Below are 14,748 nucleotides of genomic sequence, written 5' to 3'. Positions count from 1 at the left end.
TTACAGAAAGAATAAGAGCTATGTTGAAGACTGCTGGTCTACCCAATTCATTCTGGGCAGAAGCAGCCAAAACTGCCTGTTATATAGTAAATCGGTCGCCATCTACAGCAATTGGGTTGAAGACGGCGATGGAGATGTGGACTGGAAAGCCAGCTGATTATTCCTACCTACATGCATTTGGATATCCTGGGTACGTGATGTACAATGCCCAAGAAAGAACAAAGCTGGATGCAAAATCTAGAAGATGTATCTTCTTGGGATATGCTGATGGAGTAAAGGGGTATCGTCTGTGGGACCCCACTGCCCACAAGATCGTCATCAGCAGAGATGTTATCTTTATAGAAGAGCAACTGCAAAGGAGAGATGAGGATGATAGCACTGTAAAAGAAAAGTCAGAGACTGTGCCGGTATATGTAGAAATTAATCCAGAAGATTCAGATTCTTCGGAAGCAGCACCAGAGCACGAGGAACAAGAACCAGTCGAGTCTGAGGCTCTAGAAGTTCGTCGGTCAACTCGTGAGAGACGACCGCCAACGTGGCACTCGGAGTATGTCACAGAGATCAACGTTGCGTACTGTCTTCTAACAGAGGATGGAGAGCCATCAACTTTCCATGAAGCTTTAGAAAGCTCAGATGTTGCTTTGTGGATGACAACAATGCAGGAAGAAATTGAAGCTCTACACAAGAACAAGACATGGGAACTTGTACCACTACCACGTGGAAGAAAAGCCATTGGAAACAAATGGGTCTACAAGATCAAACGTGATGGCAATGACCAAGTGGAGCGGTATCGTGCAAGATTAGTGGTGAAAGGATATGCTCAGAAAGAAGGTATTGACTTCAACGAGATATTTTCTCCAGTGGTTCGACTCACAACAGTCAGAGTAGTCTTGGCGATGTGTGCTACATTTGACTTACATCTAGAGCAGTTAGATGTGAAAACTGCATTTCTTCATGGAGAACTTGAAGAAGAAATATATATGCTCCAACCAGAAGGTTTTGCAGAAACAGGAAATGAGAACTTGGTTTGCAGGTTGAACAAATCTCTATACGGTCTCAAACAGGCGCCAATGTGTTGGTATAAGAGATTTGATTCCTTCATCATGAGCCTTGGATACAACAAACTCAGTTCAGACCATTGTGCATATTACAAGAGGTTTGAAGATAATTATTTCATTATTTTGCTATTGTATGTGGATGACATGTTGGTAGCAGGTCCCAACAAAGATCGAATCCAAGAATTGAAGGCACAGTTAGCTAGGGAGTTTGAAATGAAGGACTTGGGACCAGCAAACAAGATTCTAGGGATGCAAATTCACCGAGACAGAAGTAATAGGAAGATTTGGCTTTCGCAGAAGAATTACTTGAAGAAAATCTTGCGACGCTTCAACATGCAAGATTGTAAGTCAATTTCTACCCCACTTCCTGTTAATTTCAAATTATCCTCAAGTATGTGTCCTAGCAATGAAGTGGAGAGGAAGGAGATGTCTCGAGTACCGTATGCATCAGCAGTGGGAAGTTTAATGTTCGCTATGATATGTACAAGACCGGACATTGCACAAGCAGTAGGAGCAGTCAGTCGATACATGGCGAATCCTGGTGGAGAGCATTGGATAGCTGTGAAGAGGGTTCTGAGATACATCAGAGGAACCTCAGATGTTGCATTATGTTTTGGAGGATCAGAGTTTACTGTCAGGGGCTATGTGGATTCAGATTTTGCAGGAGATCTTGATAAAAGGAAATCCACTACTGGTTATGTGTTTACACTTGCGGGAGTAGCTGTAAGCTGGGTTTCGAAACTGCAGACCGTTGTGGCTTTATCTACAACAGAAGCAGAGTACATGGCAGCTACACAAGCTTGCAAGGAAGCTATTTGGATACAAAGATTATTGGAGGAGCTCGGGCACAAACAACAGAAAATTTATGTGTATTGTGACAGTCAGAGTGCCTTGCACATTGCAAGGAATCCAGTCTTTCATTCCAGGACAAAGCACATAGGAGTCCAGTATCACTTCGTTCGTGAAGTAGTGGAAGATGGAAGTGTGGATTTGCAGAAAATCCATACCAAAGAGAACCTAGCAGATGTTTTGACCAAACCGATAAATACTGATAAGTTTGTCTGGAGTAGATCCTCTTGTGGCCTAGCAGAAACGTAGGCAACATGATTATGGCGAAGCAGAAAGGATAGTGTGGAGATTGATTGCTTTTCACTCTAATCTCCAAGTGGGAGAATGTGGAAAATAGCACCACCTTTTCTAGAAGGTGGCACCACTTTTCCCTGTTTTGAATGCGGCTGTTGCTGCATTCTTTGAAACAAAGAAAACAAAAGAAGAATGGAGGATGAGGAGTCGTAATCTAGAAGCTGTAAATGTTTGAAGAAGAAATATGAAGTTAGAAAAAGAGATGCCGGGCCGAAGAAGGAAATAAAAATAATAATTAAATATTAAATGAACAGTAGCCAATTTTTGGCTATAAAAACGCTGGCTCCCTTCATTTGTAAATCATCGAGTTCTTCAGTTCTTTTCTTTATTTAGAGAGGGTTTTTAAGAGTTATAGTGATTTGAGAGTTTGAGTGTATTGGGGTTTTGGGAAGTGAGCTAAAATACTACAATACTTGTAACTCCTTTTCACTAGTAAAATATTTCCTTCTGTCTTCGCCCGTGGATGTAGGCTAAAAGCCTAACCACGTAATTTTCTGGTGTCCTCTATTGTGCTTGTTCTTTATTTTCTTACAATTTCACTTTAGCTGCGTGTCTGCTTCACCCACCAATTTCCTAACACATGGTTCTCATCTTATTTCACAGAATGCTCTAATCGCAATGTACACAAAGTTTGATCGAATTTTGATTCATGGAATGTGTTTTCCGGTATCGCTAGAAAGGATATAACTTCATGGGGTTCAATGATTGCTGGGTTTTCCAAATTTGGTTATAAGTTAGAAGCTTTGAACCATTCGGGTTGGGTAGAGATATTTTTGCTGGATGTTCCTTTTGTAACATGTACGCCCGATGTGGTTTGTTAGATTTTGCAAGAACTGTATTTAATGAGATAGAAAGCCCTGATTTAGCATCATGGAATGCAATTATTGCTGGGGTTGCTAGTCCTAGTAATGCCAACGAAGCCATGTCACTCTTTTCAGAAATGAGGGACCGTGAGTTGATACCTGATGGGCTCACTGTTCGTTCCCTACTTTGTGCTTGCACCAACCCTTCAAATGTGCTGTACCTTGACCTGTAAGGCACATCAATAATTTGCAATATCAATAACTTTCCACAACTTGTGACAGTGAATCATATTCCGATAACAAATTCAAGCAGCCCATGGCTTCATGTTTTAAGACATTAACATAGTTACGACTCATTGACATGTGTTACAAAGTTCACGAAGATGCTGGCACAGCATGATAGGCGTCTTCTGGTTATATTATCTTGGGTAAGCGCTCAGCTGTCAAGATGTAGACTGAAGCAGCATTTCATGACAGGCATGCACTCTTGAACACCACACTTGAGGAAATCTTCCAAGGTCCCATAAACCCAACTATGAATCGTCCATCCCCTTCGTGTAACGGCTTAGATCTTCTGTTCAATTATTGCTGCTGCAGCTTGCTTGTCATAAGTTGCCACTGGCTACAGCTGCTATGGTAAAAGCATCTTCATGTGCTTGTGCATGTTTATTTGACTAGCCGTCTTCTAGTGATCTCTGTAGCCCTCGATCAATGTGCTAAGATACATGTAAATTGCTTCAGGTAATGCACGTTCTTCCTCATCTACAGGATTTTGCAGTTCCAAGAGCATAAATCCAATAGAAACAATAAATAAATAAATCATCCTCATATAAGTAAATGATTCCAGAATTTTTCTGGTCCTATGAGAATACAAGGGATTTATTTGTTCTGTGGTTGTATCACTAGTGTATGTAAAACTGTGGAAATTTCTGCTTCTTTTATGGATGGTGTTAGCCTTGCAGCTGGCTAGATGTCAAAAATATGTTGAGCCAATGAGAACCCAAACAGTGTCTGGAACTGGAATTAAATAAATTATGGCGATTATATTTTTGTTATAAGATGAGCACAAATGGTAAATACAGCGCTAGTTTCATTAGACTTGACACAAACAAACAAATAAAGCCGCCGACAAAAGACTCTTTAAGAAAAATGATAGTGACTTGCAGCTTTACTCTTCATCATCTTTTGGTTTGGTCGAAATTGATTCTCTTCGTGGCGGATGCTTCTTACCCTTCAGTTTTTCATTAAATTAGCTACGTTACGCAAAAATGGAATATCGTCTTCTGTGTAAAGCGTTATAGCTTCTCCACTCCTAACTGCCCTGCCAGTGCGACCTATATCGACAAAACTTGGCTTCAATTGACCAACAAAAGCGAATTAAAAAAATCTTAAAATAATGGAAATTACCATTTTGCTTTATGTACGTACAGAACAAGCATGATCATATAAACAGCTATGTATAAGGAATTGATACAGAGATGAGAACGTATTTGGCAGAGGCGCAAAACAGATTGTTCAATGTTTAATCTAAAGCATCAAAATACTTAGGAAAAGGAAGCAAAAAAAGTAAGATAATAATTCATATAATGCAACATGTGTATCAAGAATATCTCGCTCACAATATTCCATTAGCAAAACTTGCTTTTTCAAGAAATTTCAATACAAAAACTTTGAAAACAAGGAATGAATTTGGTTGATTGATCGATGTGGTTTGTTAATCCTTGAATGTGTTTCATTAACGGTATTAAAGTACCTTTCATTGAAGCTGTTTTTCAAATGGTCAATGTTTCCGTATCAAAAAACATTGAGTGCTGCTAAATATCAAGAACAACGAGAGAATGACGAGAGAATTGCCTCTTCTCTCTCTCTCCTCCTACCACATGCTTCATTGTCTCATCTTTCTCTCGTTTTTCTTGATACTTACCATTTTCCAAAAATATTTTTAGAAGTTCCTGTAGAACTTTGACTTCATTTTTCACGTGCATGAGTTACAGTTAAAGTTTTAGTCATTGAAAAAGTACTGCACTAAAGTGAAGGTAATTATTCAACGAAATGTAAGTAGTGGAGTAATTTTCAAACTTGAATAGTAAATTAGAAAAACCAAGTGTGACTTGATCGGTGAAAAAATGTAACCAAACGTGTTTTTGCTCTTTTCATTTTTTTATATAATTTTGATTAAAAAACTAAGACATGCATTTAAATTTTTAAAAATATTACATCACAAACATGATTTTTCTTGTCTAAAATAAGGTCACAAAACATCATTGATAAACAATATCAAAAGCTCCCTAGGTAGCCGAGTGCTATAATTTTAAGTAGATTAATTTGCGTGGCTAAAAGCCAGTGTGTTATTGTCTCAATCCATGATCTACACCTCTAAAATCCTGAAGACCCCGCCCCAAAAAATGAGAAGAAAACTTTGCTTTACGAATGTAAAGAGTCTAAAGGTATGAAGATTGATTTATTCATTTGAAAATCAAAACTAGGTCTGATGCTTTAATTTACTTTCTTCTACAACTTTTTCAAAACCACGTTTCGGAAAGCTAAAAAAAATGGTTGGGTACATGAAGTCACATGAAACACGAGTATCTAGCAAATTTAATTAGATTTTTACTCTCCATCCTCCACTTCCCATCAATGGTGCATTTTCAAAATTAACAACCTACTGCTTTGATTTTTTTTTGGCAAAATTTGTCGTATCAGGGGAGGGAGAAAAGCCGGAGCGTCAAACGGTCAAAAATTGCACAACCCGAATAATTTCTAAAACGAGTCTAATTCGCCAATCTAGTCAAGCCATAACTCCTTCTGCTGATTAGATCTCCAGAAACAAATTCCTTTTCTTCATCGCCGTCCATGCCCGGTCGGTACAATTTATTTACTCTGCAGTCTGTACGATAATTAGTTTAATTCATACATTAACATTTAAATTGTAAAGAAGGCTTCCTAGCTTTTATTACCAATCTGTATATTAACAAATAGCAGAGATGAGTACATCCAATTAACTGCAGTGAGCTGGATTTAAAAAAAAAATTAAACAAATAAAAATTACACACATGAAATTATGAACATGATAAGACGTGCGGCAAAAGTGCGTTAAAAAGCTTCTTAAATTCAATTATTCTTATTGTATGATCATCAATTGAACGTTGGCCACCGAAATTCGAATCCTCAAAAAAAAAAAAAATAAAGGCTAAAAAATCGATTTTGGTTACCTAGTACCCATACCTTTTACAAAAAACAAAAAATTAAAAATAAAAATAAAATAAAATAAAAAATTATTGGCCAGAGCAGAGTCATTTGCCTTCAACCTTGACTGAAATAATCTTAAAGATGGTGCCTGCCTTCTCAAAAAGTCGAACCACTTTCTGCATAATAGGAAAAGTGATTCACTATTCAATTTGCAAGCGGTTTAAATAAAAAGACAATTGTTTTATAGAAGTCTCCACACTTGTCAAATGAAGGAAAAACGTGCATGTGACCAAAAAACAAAAAACAAAAATGTAATGATATCATTTGGACTCGGTCTAAAGATACGTGACGATTGATTTATTCATTTCAAACTTAAAACGTTGTCGCATGTTTTACTTTCTTCTCTTCTTTTACTGTAATGTTATTGAAACCACGTTTATGAAACATGAATTATGTATGTAAGTGATAAAAATACTTGTTGACTATATACAGCCCATCATCTCAAAATTATTTAAGTGGGTAGAGTTTAGTCACCCGCAGGTTTGTTCATGAACAAATTGCAAAAGTCATTTTAGCTTGGACCTAGCTTTGTTGAAACTATCCTAAACATGGCGTGTGGTTTCTCCAATACTTGCAGAGCAGTCATCGTATTCATATGGGCTGCCCTTACTCTTTTGATAGTCCATGTTGCATCTGCTACCAATATTGGTATTCATGTTGCAGCATCTGAAATAGAAAGACAAGCTTTACTCAACAGCGGCTGGTGGAAGGACAGGATTCCTCACAATACTTCAGATCATTGCAATTGGGTTGGTATCACTTGCAATTATGAAGGAAGTATCACCCACATAGACTTAGAAGATAGCAAAATCAAAGGGGAACTTGGCCGTCTCAACTTTTCTTGCTTTCCAAACCTGCAATATCTCAATCTTGGAAACAATAATCTATCGGGAAGCATTCCACCCCAAATTGGTTCTCTTTCAAATCTCAAGTACCTTAATCTGCGTTGGAATAATCTTACAGGCGAGTGAGTTACCAAATAATTATGGTAGCTAGCTAGCCTAGCTGTATATTTAATTTATATTCGTTGAAAAATAATCATTGACATTCATTCATCCTTTAATCAATCACATTGCAGGTACTATCCCAAAAGAAATTGGGAGCTTAAGAAATCTGGAGGTGTTTTATTTGAGTAATAACAACCTCAATGGTGAGTTACCAATTAATTTTGGTAGCTAGCTACCCTAGCTATGTATTTAATTTATATTCATTAAAAAACAATCGATGACGTTCATTCTTCCTTTAATCAATATCACTGCAGGCACTATACCAAAAGAAATTGGGAGTCTAAGAAATCTGGAGGTGCTTTATTTGAGTAGTAACAACCTCAATGGTGAGTTGCCAATTAATTTTGGTAGCTACCTACCCTAGATATGTATTTAATTTATATTAATTAAAAAACAATCACTGACATTCATTTTTCCTTTAATCAATGTCACTGCAGGTACTATCCCTACAGAAATTTGGAGCTTAAGAAATCTAGAGGTCCTTTATTTGAGAAATAACAAACTCAGTGGTGCATTACCCCAAGAAATCGGGAACCTAAAAAGTCTAATCTGGTTGTCTGTAACGAGTAACACATTAGGTGGACCTATTCCTTCAACCCTGTTTCGTTTAACAAACATTAAGTATTTAGGTCTTGGTTTCAACCGGTTCAATGGATCAATTCCACGAGAAATAGGAAATCTAAAGAATTTGACTAATTTGGCTATCATGGCTAACAAGCTAACCGGAGCTATTCCTTCAACTCTCGGTCGTTTAACCAGCCTGCTGTATTTGAATCTCAGTTCTAACCTACTCCACAGCTCCCTTCCACTAGAAATAGGGAATTTTAGTGCTCTAGAGGAATTAGACTTATCTGATAACAAAATACGTGGTATCATTCCAGACGAGCTCACCAAGTTAGCCAACCTTCAATATCTCAATATTTCCTCAAACCTACTTTCAGGCCAAATACCTTTTGCAATTGGAAAACTCTTTAACCTCGTGTCTCTAGACCTCTCTAAAAATAAACTTAGTGGTTCGATTCCGACTGGGATTGACAACTGCTCAAAGTTAAAGAACTTAACATTGAACCAAAACAGTTTGGATGGAACTATTCCACTAGAGATGGGAAAAATTTTATTCCTAGAAAAGTTTGACCTTTCTCACAATAACCTTTCAGGCACCATACCTAAGACTCTCCGTCCAATGTATTTAGACCTGTCTTTCAACAATTTGGAAGGTGAAATTCCCACTTATTTGCAGGATAATCCACCAAAGAGTTTTGTAGGCAACAAGGGTTTATGCGGCCAGGTTGAAGGTTTTCCTTCTTGCTCTCAACGACATAGACTTGCACCTTCATTCATTCTGTCTGTTAAAATTTTTCTTCCCTTCACTCTAGTTCTCGCCTTCACAATATTTGGATTCATTTTACTCCTTAAGGGTAAGAGTGAAAATCCGAAACTTGTGACAAGAGCTGCAAAGAAGGGAGATGTGTTTTCAGTGTGGAATTATGATGGTAAAATTTTATATGAAGATTTGATTGATGCAACAGAAGATTTTCATATCAGATATTGCATCGGAACTGGAGGTTACGGCAGTGTTTACAAGGCAAAGCTACCAGACGGAAAAGTTGTTGCTTTGAAGAAGCTTCACCATTCTGAAACAGAGGATTTAGCTTTTGTCGAGAGTTTCCAAAACGAGGCTCGTGTACTCTCCACAGTACGACATCGGAACATTGTGAAACTTTATGGTTTTTGTTTGCACAAAAAATGCACGTTTTTGATTTATGAGTACATGGAAAGAGGAAGCTTGTTCTGTGTTTTACGCGATGATGACGAAGCCATTGAGTTGAATTGGACTAAAAGATTGAACATCGTGAAGAGTGTGGCTCACGCTTTGTCGTACCTGCATCACAACTGCACTCCGTCAATTGTTCACCGCGACATATCAAGCAACAACATTCTACTTGACTCAAATTTGGAGGCATTTGTTGCTGATTTTGGCACTGCTAGACTTCTACATGTTGATTCATCCAATAGAACCCTACGACCGGGCACTTACGGATATATTGCCCCAGGTGAATTAAATAATTGGTTGTATTTCTTATTACGCTCTATGGTTTTCTTTTTAAAGACATAATCTTACACCCTTTTCTTTTCATGTAGAACTTGCCTACACTATGGTTGTGACAGAGAAATGTGATGTTTATGGCTTTGGGGTAGTGGCACTCGAAATATTGATGGGAACACATCCAGGAGAACTCCTCTCGTCGTTATCATCATCATCGAGTCCAAAAATCATGTTGATCGATATTTTAGACCAACGTCTCTTTCCTCCAATGAATCAAAAGATTGTTCAAGATATTATTCTTGTTTCAACAATAGCATTTTCTTGCTTGCGTTCTCAACCGAAATCTCGACCCACAATGCAACGCATTTCTCTGGAACTTCTTGCGGGAAAGACACCCATGCAAAAAGCTCTCAAAGAAATTTCCATTTCAGAGCTCAGAAACCAAGAAATGTTTTCGCTTCATGAATATGACAATACCCCATGAAAGGATTTCAAAATTTGAAGGTAAGTAATGTTCTGCTGGTCTCTTTAGACCTAAATAATCACTATTTTAGATTTTACTTAATATAATATTAGATCGTGAGAGAATTAATTTTAATCAATTACACACATACTCATGCTAGCAAGTGTTTCAATATAGAATTTTACGTGGATAAGGTCCTCACTGTTTTAATATCTATGGAATGAAAGTTCACGTAACATGCCATGTTCTCATATTTAATTATGATAAAAATGTGGTTAGATTTTTATTTTATAAAATTAATAATTACTAATTACATAACATCAAAATTCATTGGGAATATAGTTTGAGAGATATTATTGAATTAGTTATACATTAAATAAATAATATTATGACATATATATATTTATTTTCAAAATTCTCTTTATAAATATTAGTTATATCAAATTTAACTACACATTATATATTCAATGGATGGTTGTATAACCTCATTAAAAAAGAAAATAAACAATCTTTAAAGTTTAAACTAGGGGACAGAACGTAAGATACTTAAGAAAATGAACTAAATTCGAAATTAAAACAAAATAGGTCTGCTTAATGTCGAAAGCACGACGTACTACCGCGTAACTCTTGAAGCGCGCCATTTTGCTGCTCAAAGACCTGCGTGCATTACGTTGCTTAAATACATTTACTAGAATCCAACAATCTTAAGGTAATTTAATTTATTTGTCTGCAGTTTCAATTTTTCGCTATGATGGCTTTACAGTTCAGTTCTGCTTCCCTATTCCATGTCTAGTTTCATTGCTTCCATGCTTTTATGGCAAACGTTTGTGTTTAATTGGTACTTCGTTGTCGTTGCAAAACATTTGTATTCGTTGTTCTAATGTATTATAAATTTTAAATCATTCTGCAGTCTTCTTGTTTGAAGAATTGCCTCTTACAAGCTTTCAAATTTTGTTCCTGTCAAAATTTTTGTGAGGGGCCCATTTTGATTGCTTGAAAAACCCATTTTCCACAAGCTTGTTTCCATTTGGAAGTACGCCCATGTACATCATCCAAGCAATGATTTGACGACACATCAGTTTGTATATAAAAAAATTTGTACGAGAGTTCTTATCTCTATTATTGTTGTTTGATTTGAACTTATTGTATCATAATTCATAAATTGTCTATTGTCTTTCGGAAGTATTTAACTGTAAAGGAAGTTGTTTTAGCATGCTGGGGTCCAATAATCTTTAAGAGGTTTTCATTTTATTTTCCTAATGGAAATGAGTTTGTATAGTTACTATTGGGCACTTATTTATGTTTTCAATCTTGGTGTTCTCTCTTCACTTCATCTGCTGGTCACTGCCATATTTTGATTATGTTTTTCACCTTTTGGCCTCTGTCATTTGCATTGGTGGTGTTGTGGTTATTGGAATGTATTCGAACTATGTATATGTTGGTGGATCAAGCAGGGGAGGTGGTGGATTCTTTTTTGAGAAGCTTCGATGATATTTGGGAACTTTGATTTATTCAGGTTCATGGAGTAACATAGGAGTCAGATTTTTCCTCTGTTCATGCAATTTACCACTTACATTTGTTGCTTCCTACTAGTACTTTTAAAATGCAGATACAAATAGAATCTCAACATTTTTTATCCTTTAGTTCTAGACTATTTTCTTTCTGAAATGCTGTGACCACTTACATTTGTTGCTTTACTATTACTTTTAAATCCATATACAAATAGAATCTCAACATTTCTTATCCTTTAGTTCTAGACTATTTTCTTTCTGAAATGCCATGACCATGATTAGAAACTTAAAAACCCAACTGCAGTTCGCCTTCTACCACAGTCAGCTTATTGTCCAATGAAATGCTCAAACTTACTGTAGGACTGAATAGTTCAGCTATGATTACATTAGCTCGCTCTGCAAGCAAAACCTTTACAATGAAGTTCTTGTAGCATTTGACTTCTTGCAAAACAATGCAAACTTCAGGACACGACCTAACACTTATGCTGATTTAATCTCTGCATGCTCTTCTCTGAGATCTCTACAACTTGGAAGAAAAGTCCATGATCATATTTTATCGTCCAAGTGTCAGCCAGATGTTGTTCTACATAACCATATTCTTAATATGTACGGCAAATGTGGCTCATTGGAGGATGCTAGAATGGTTTTTGATGAAATGCCGCTAAGGAATGTGGTCTCTTGGACTGCTATGATTGCTGGACACTCTCAGAATGGCCAAGAAAATGATGCGATTGAACTGTACATACACATGCTACAGTCAGGGAGCTATGCCAGATCAGTTTACCTTTGGAAGCATAATAAGATCTATCTCTGGTCTATGCTGTGTTGGCTTAGGAAGACAACTTTATGCCCATGTCATAAAATCAGAACATCGTTCTCATCTTATTTCACAGAATGCTCTAATTGCAATGTACACAAAATTTGATCGAATTTTGGATGCATGGAATGTGTTTTCTGGTATCGCTAGAAAGGATATAACTTCATGGGGTTCAATGATTGCTGCATTTTCCAAACTTGGTATGAGTTAGATGCTTTGAGCCGTTTTAATGAAATGCTCCATCATTGGGCTTACCAGCCAAATGAATTTATATTTGGCAGTGTTTTTAGTGCTTGTAGCAGTCTCCTACATCATGAATGTGGGAGGCAGATACATGGCATATGCATAAAATTTGGTTTGGGTAGAGATATTTTTGCCGGATGTTCCCTTTGTGACATGTATGCCCAATGTGGTTTGTTAGATTCTGCAAGAATCGTATTTAATGAGATAGAAAGCCCTGATTTAGCATCATGGAATGCAATTATCGCTAGGGTTGCTCGTGCTGGATGCATGCACGAAGCTGATGATTTTATCAACCAAATGGCTTTTGACGCTGATATCGTGGTATGGAAGTCTCTGTTAGCTTACTGTAAAACCCATGGGAATGTTGATGTTGGAAAATGAGCTGCGGAGAATATTTTGAAAATCGATCCTACAAATTCTGCCGCTCTTGTATTGCTTTGCAACATATATGCTTCTTCCGGAAAGTGGGAGGAAGTCGCTAGATTAAGGGGCTCAATGAAAGAAAGGGGTGTGAGGAAAGTTCCTGGTCAGAGCTGGATTGAAATTCAGAGTAAGATCAATGTGTTCTTCGCAGAAGATGTTATGCATCCAGAAAGGGACAAAATATATACAATCCTGGAAGAGCTCTGGTTGCAGATGCTGGATGAGGGTTATGTTTCAATCCACATGTTGGCTTCAACTGAACAATTACAGTGGTCGAACAAGCTTCCTCCTCACTATTCAACAAAATAGAATGTGGCTGGCCAACCACGAGGTTCCATATTAAACTAGTGTCTCTGGATTCTCATTCAGAAGAACTTAAGGGTATGCTTTGGTGCTTCATCATGCCTTTAAACTTTTTTAAAATCTTTTTTATTGCATTTAAACTAAAGATTTGTTAGTGACATAATTATTGAAAAGTGACTACAATGAAGGATTTTCCAATACTAATGGGCATGTTCTCTCATGATAGTTTGAATAACAATTTCCTGAGCTCTAGCAATTTGCTATTTTATTTTAGTAATCAATTTGTGGTCTGAAATATTAATTGCTGATTGATTGTTTTTTTTCCCCTTTTGTTTAGCTTTTTTGGCAGGGGAATATTCTTGTGTGATTGACAAGATTACTAGCCCGCTCTTCCTGGTACTTTATCAAAGCCTCGTGGCTTAAGTTTCTTATTGTCTTGACGAGTTTAAGAATCATTTTATTCATTGCAGGGGATTTTGTGCTTTCTCTAAAACTCGAACATGGAATTTGGATTAGGGAGATAGAGCTCTAAACATGACAGGTTTATAGATGATTCTCAATTGCAATTGGTATTTGTGTTCGACTACAATGCCGTGCTGGCAGCAGTTGACCTTGACCCGTAAGGCACAACAGTAATTTGCAATAACTTTCCACAACTAGGGACAGTGAAACATATGCTGATAACAAATTCGTAGCAGCCCATGGCTTCATGTTTTAAGACATTAACTTAGTTACGACTCATTGACCTGTGTTACAAAGTTCATGAGGATGTTGGCACAGCATGATAGCCGTTTTCTGGTTATATTATCAGGCAAGCGCTCAGCAGTCAAGAATGTAGACTGAGAGGCAGCATCTCATTACAGGCATGCACTCTTGAAGACCACACTTGAGGAAATCTTCCAAGGTCCCATAAACCCAACTATGAATCATCCATCCTCTTCGTGTAATGGCTTAGATCTTCTGTTCAATTATTGCTGCTGCACCTTGCTTGTCACAAGTTTGCCACGGCCTACAGCTACTAAGGTAAAAGCATCTTCATGTGTTTATGCATGTTTATTTGACTAGCTGTCTTCTAGTGATCTTTGTTGCCCTCGATCAATGTGCTAAGATTTATTTATCACTGTATTTATCAGCAATAAATCAGCATAAGTAACAGGAAAGTCATATGATATGCAAGTGATGTGGGATATGAAAATATCACGTTAATAGCGTATATGGAATTACAATATCACCATTCAGAAGTTTGTCCATATTAGTCAGTGCGAACCATCTAAACTAGGGCATTTCTATTACTGACAATGATATTGTTAAACCAATAAGGTTTAGGCAAAAATGAGAAAACATAAAAAAAAAAAAAAAAAAAATTCCAGGTGCTGCAGTTTTTCAATGTAATTTTTACAGGCTCAGATCTCATGTCCAGATTTTTTCTCATAGGTCATACAATCAAGTAAACACATTCTAATATGACCACCATCATTTCCTTGATTTACATAAGATTTTCTCAACTAGAAAATTCATGCAAAAGATAATGTGATTTAGTTCTTTTGACAACCAAAATAAAAATACCTGAGTTTGGGAGAGATCAGAGTGAATAACACCAGCCCTATTGTCGTCAAATGCTAGCTCCCCATAAAGCTCCTTTGCTCGCTCTTTGCTTTGCACAAAAATGAGTACTGGTGGA

General features: G+C 37.0%; 2 protein-coding genes and 1 long non-coding RNA gene across 3 annotated transcripts; all 3 read left to right on the top strand.

Moving 5' to 3' along the window:
* The first annotated feature begins 6,801 nt into the window (after nt 1–6,801).
* On the top strand, nt 6,802–7,224 carry LOC127903096 (leucine-rich repeat protein 1-like). Its single transcript, XM_052443758.1, has one exon. The coding sequence runs from the start codon at nt 6,802–6,804 to the stop codon at nt 7,222–7,224; it is 423 nt and encodes a 140-aa protein (XP_052299718.1).
* A 100-nt stretch (nt 7,225–7,324) lies between these two features.
* LOC112498628 (MDIS1-interacting receptor like kinase 2-like) lies at nt 7,325–10,078 on the top strand. The gene is made up of 4 exons (XM_025100070.2): nt 7,325–7,403; nt 7,515–7,586; nt 7,698–9,314; nt 9,403–10,078. The coding sequence occupies exons 3-4, from the start codon at nt 7,967–7,969 to the stop codon at nt 9,789–9,791; spliced, it is 1,737 nt and encodes a 578-aa protein (XP_024955838.2). The 5' UTR covers nt 7,325–7,403; nt 7,515–7,586; nt 7,698–7,966; the 3' UTR covers nt 9,792–10,078.
* A 209-nt stretch (nt 10,079–10,287) lies between these two features.
* LOC107177373 (uncharacterized) lies at nt 10,288–14,524 on the top strand. The gene is made up of 3 exons (XR_001508476.3): nt 10,288–13,145; nt 13,405–13,463; nt 13,538–14,524. It is a non-coding gene; the product is annotated as an uncharacterized LOC107177373 (long non-coding RNA).
* The last annotated feature ends 224 nt before the right edge of the window (nt 14,525–14,748 follow it).

This window comes from Citrus sinensis, chromosome 6, assembly GCF_022201045.2.
Source record: "Citrus sinensis cultivar Valencia sweet orange chromosome 6, DVS_A1.0, whole genome shotgun sequence".
Taxonomy (NCBI): Eukaryota; Viridiplantae; Streptophyta; class Magnoliopsida; order Sapindales; family Rutaceae; genus Citrus; species Citrus sinensis.
The sequence above is the reverse complement of the archived record's forward strand: the minus strand, read 5'-3'. Positions and strand labels throughout refer to the sequence as shown.

Excerpts from the sequence above, each read along its gene's own strand:
- LOC127903096 (XM_052443758.1), top strand. The coding sequence starts at position 6,802 with ATGGCGTGTGGTTTCTCCAATACTTGCAGAGCAGTCATCGTATTCATA.
- LOC112498628 (XM_025100070.2), top strand. The coding sequence starts at position 7,967 with ATGGCTAACAAGCTAACCGGAGCTATTCCTTCAACTCTCGGTCGTTTA. Across the intron at positions 9,315-9,402 it reads TTACGGATATATTGCCCCAG|AACTTGCCTACACTATGGTT; the intron begins GTGAATTAAATA and ends CTTTTCATGTAG.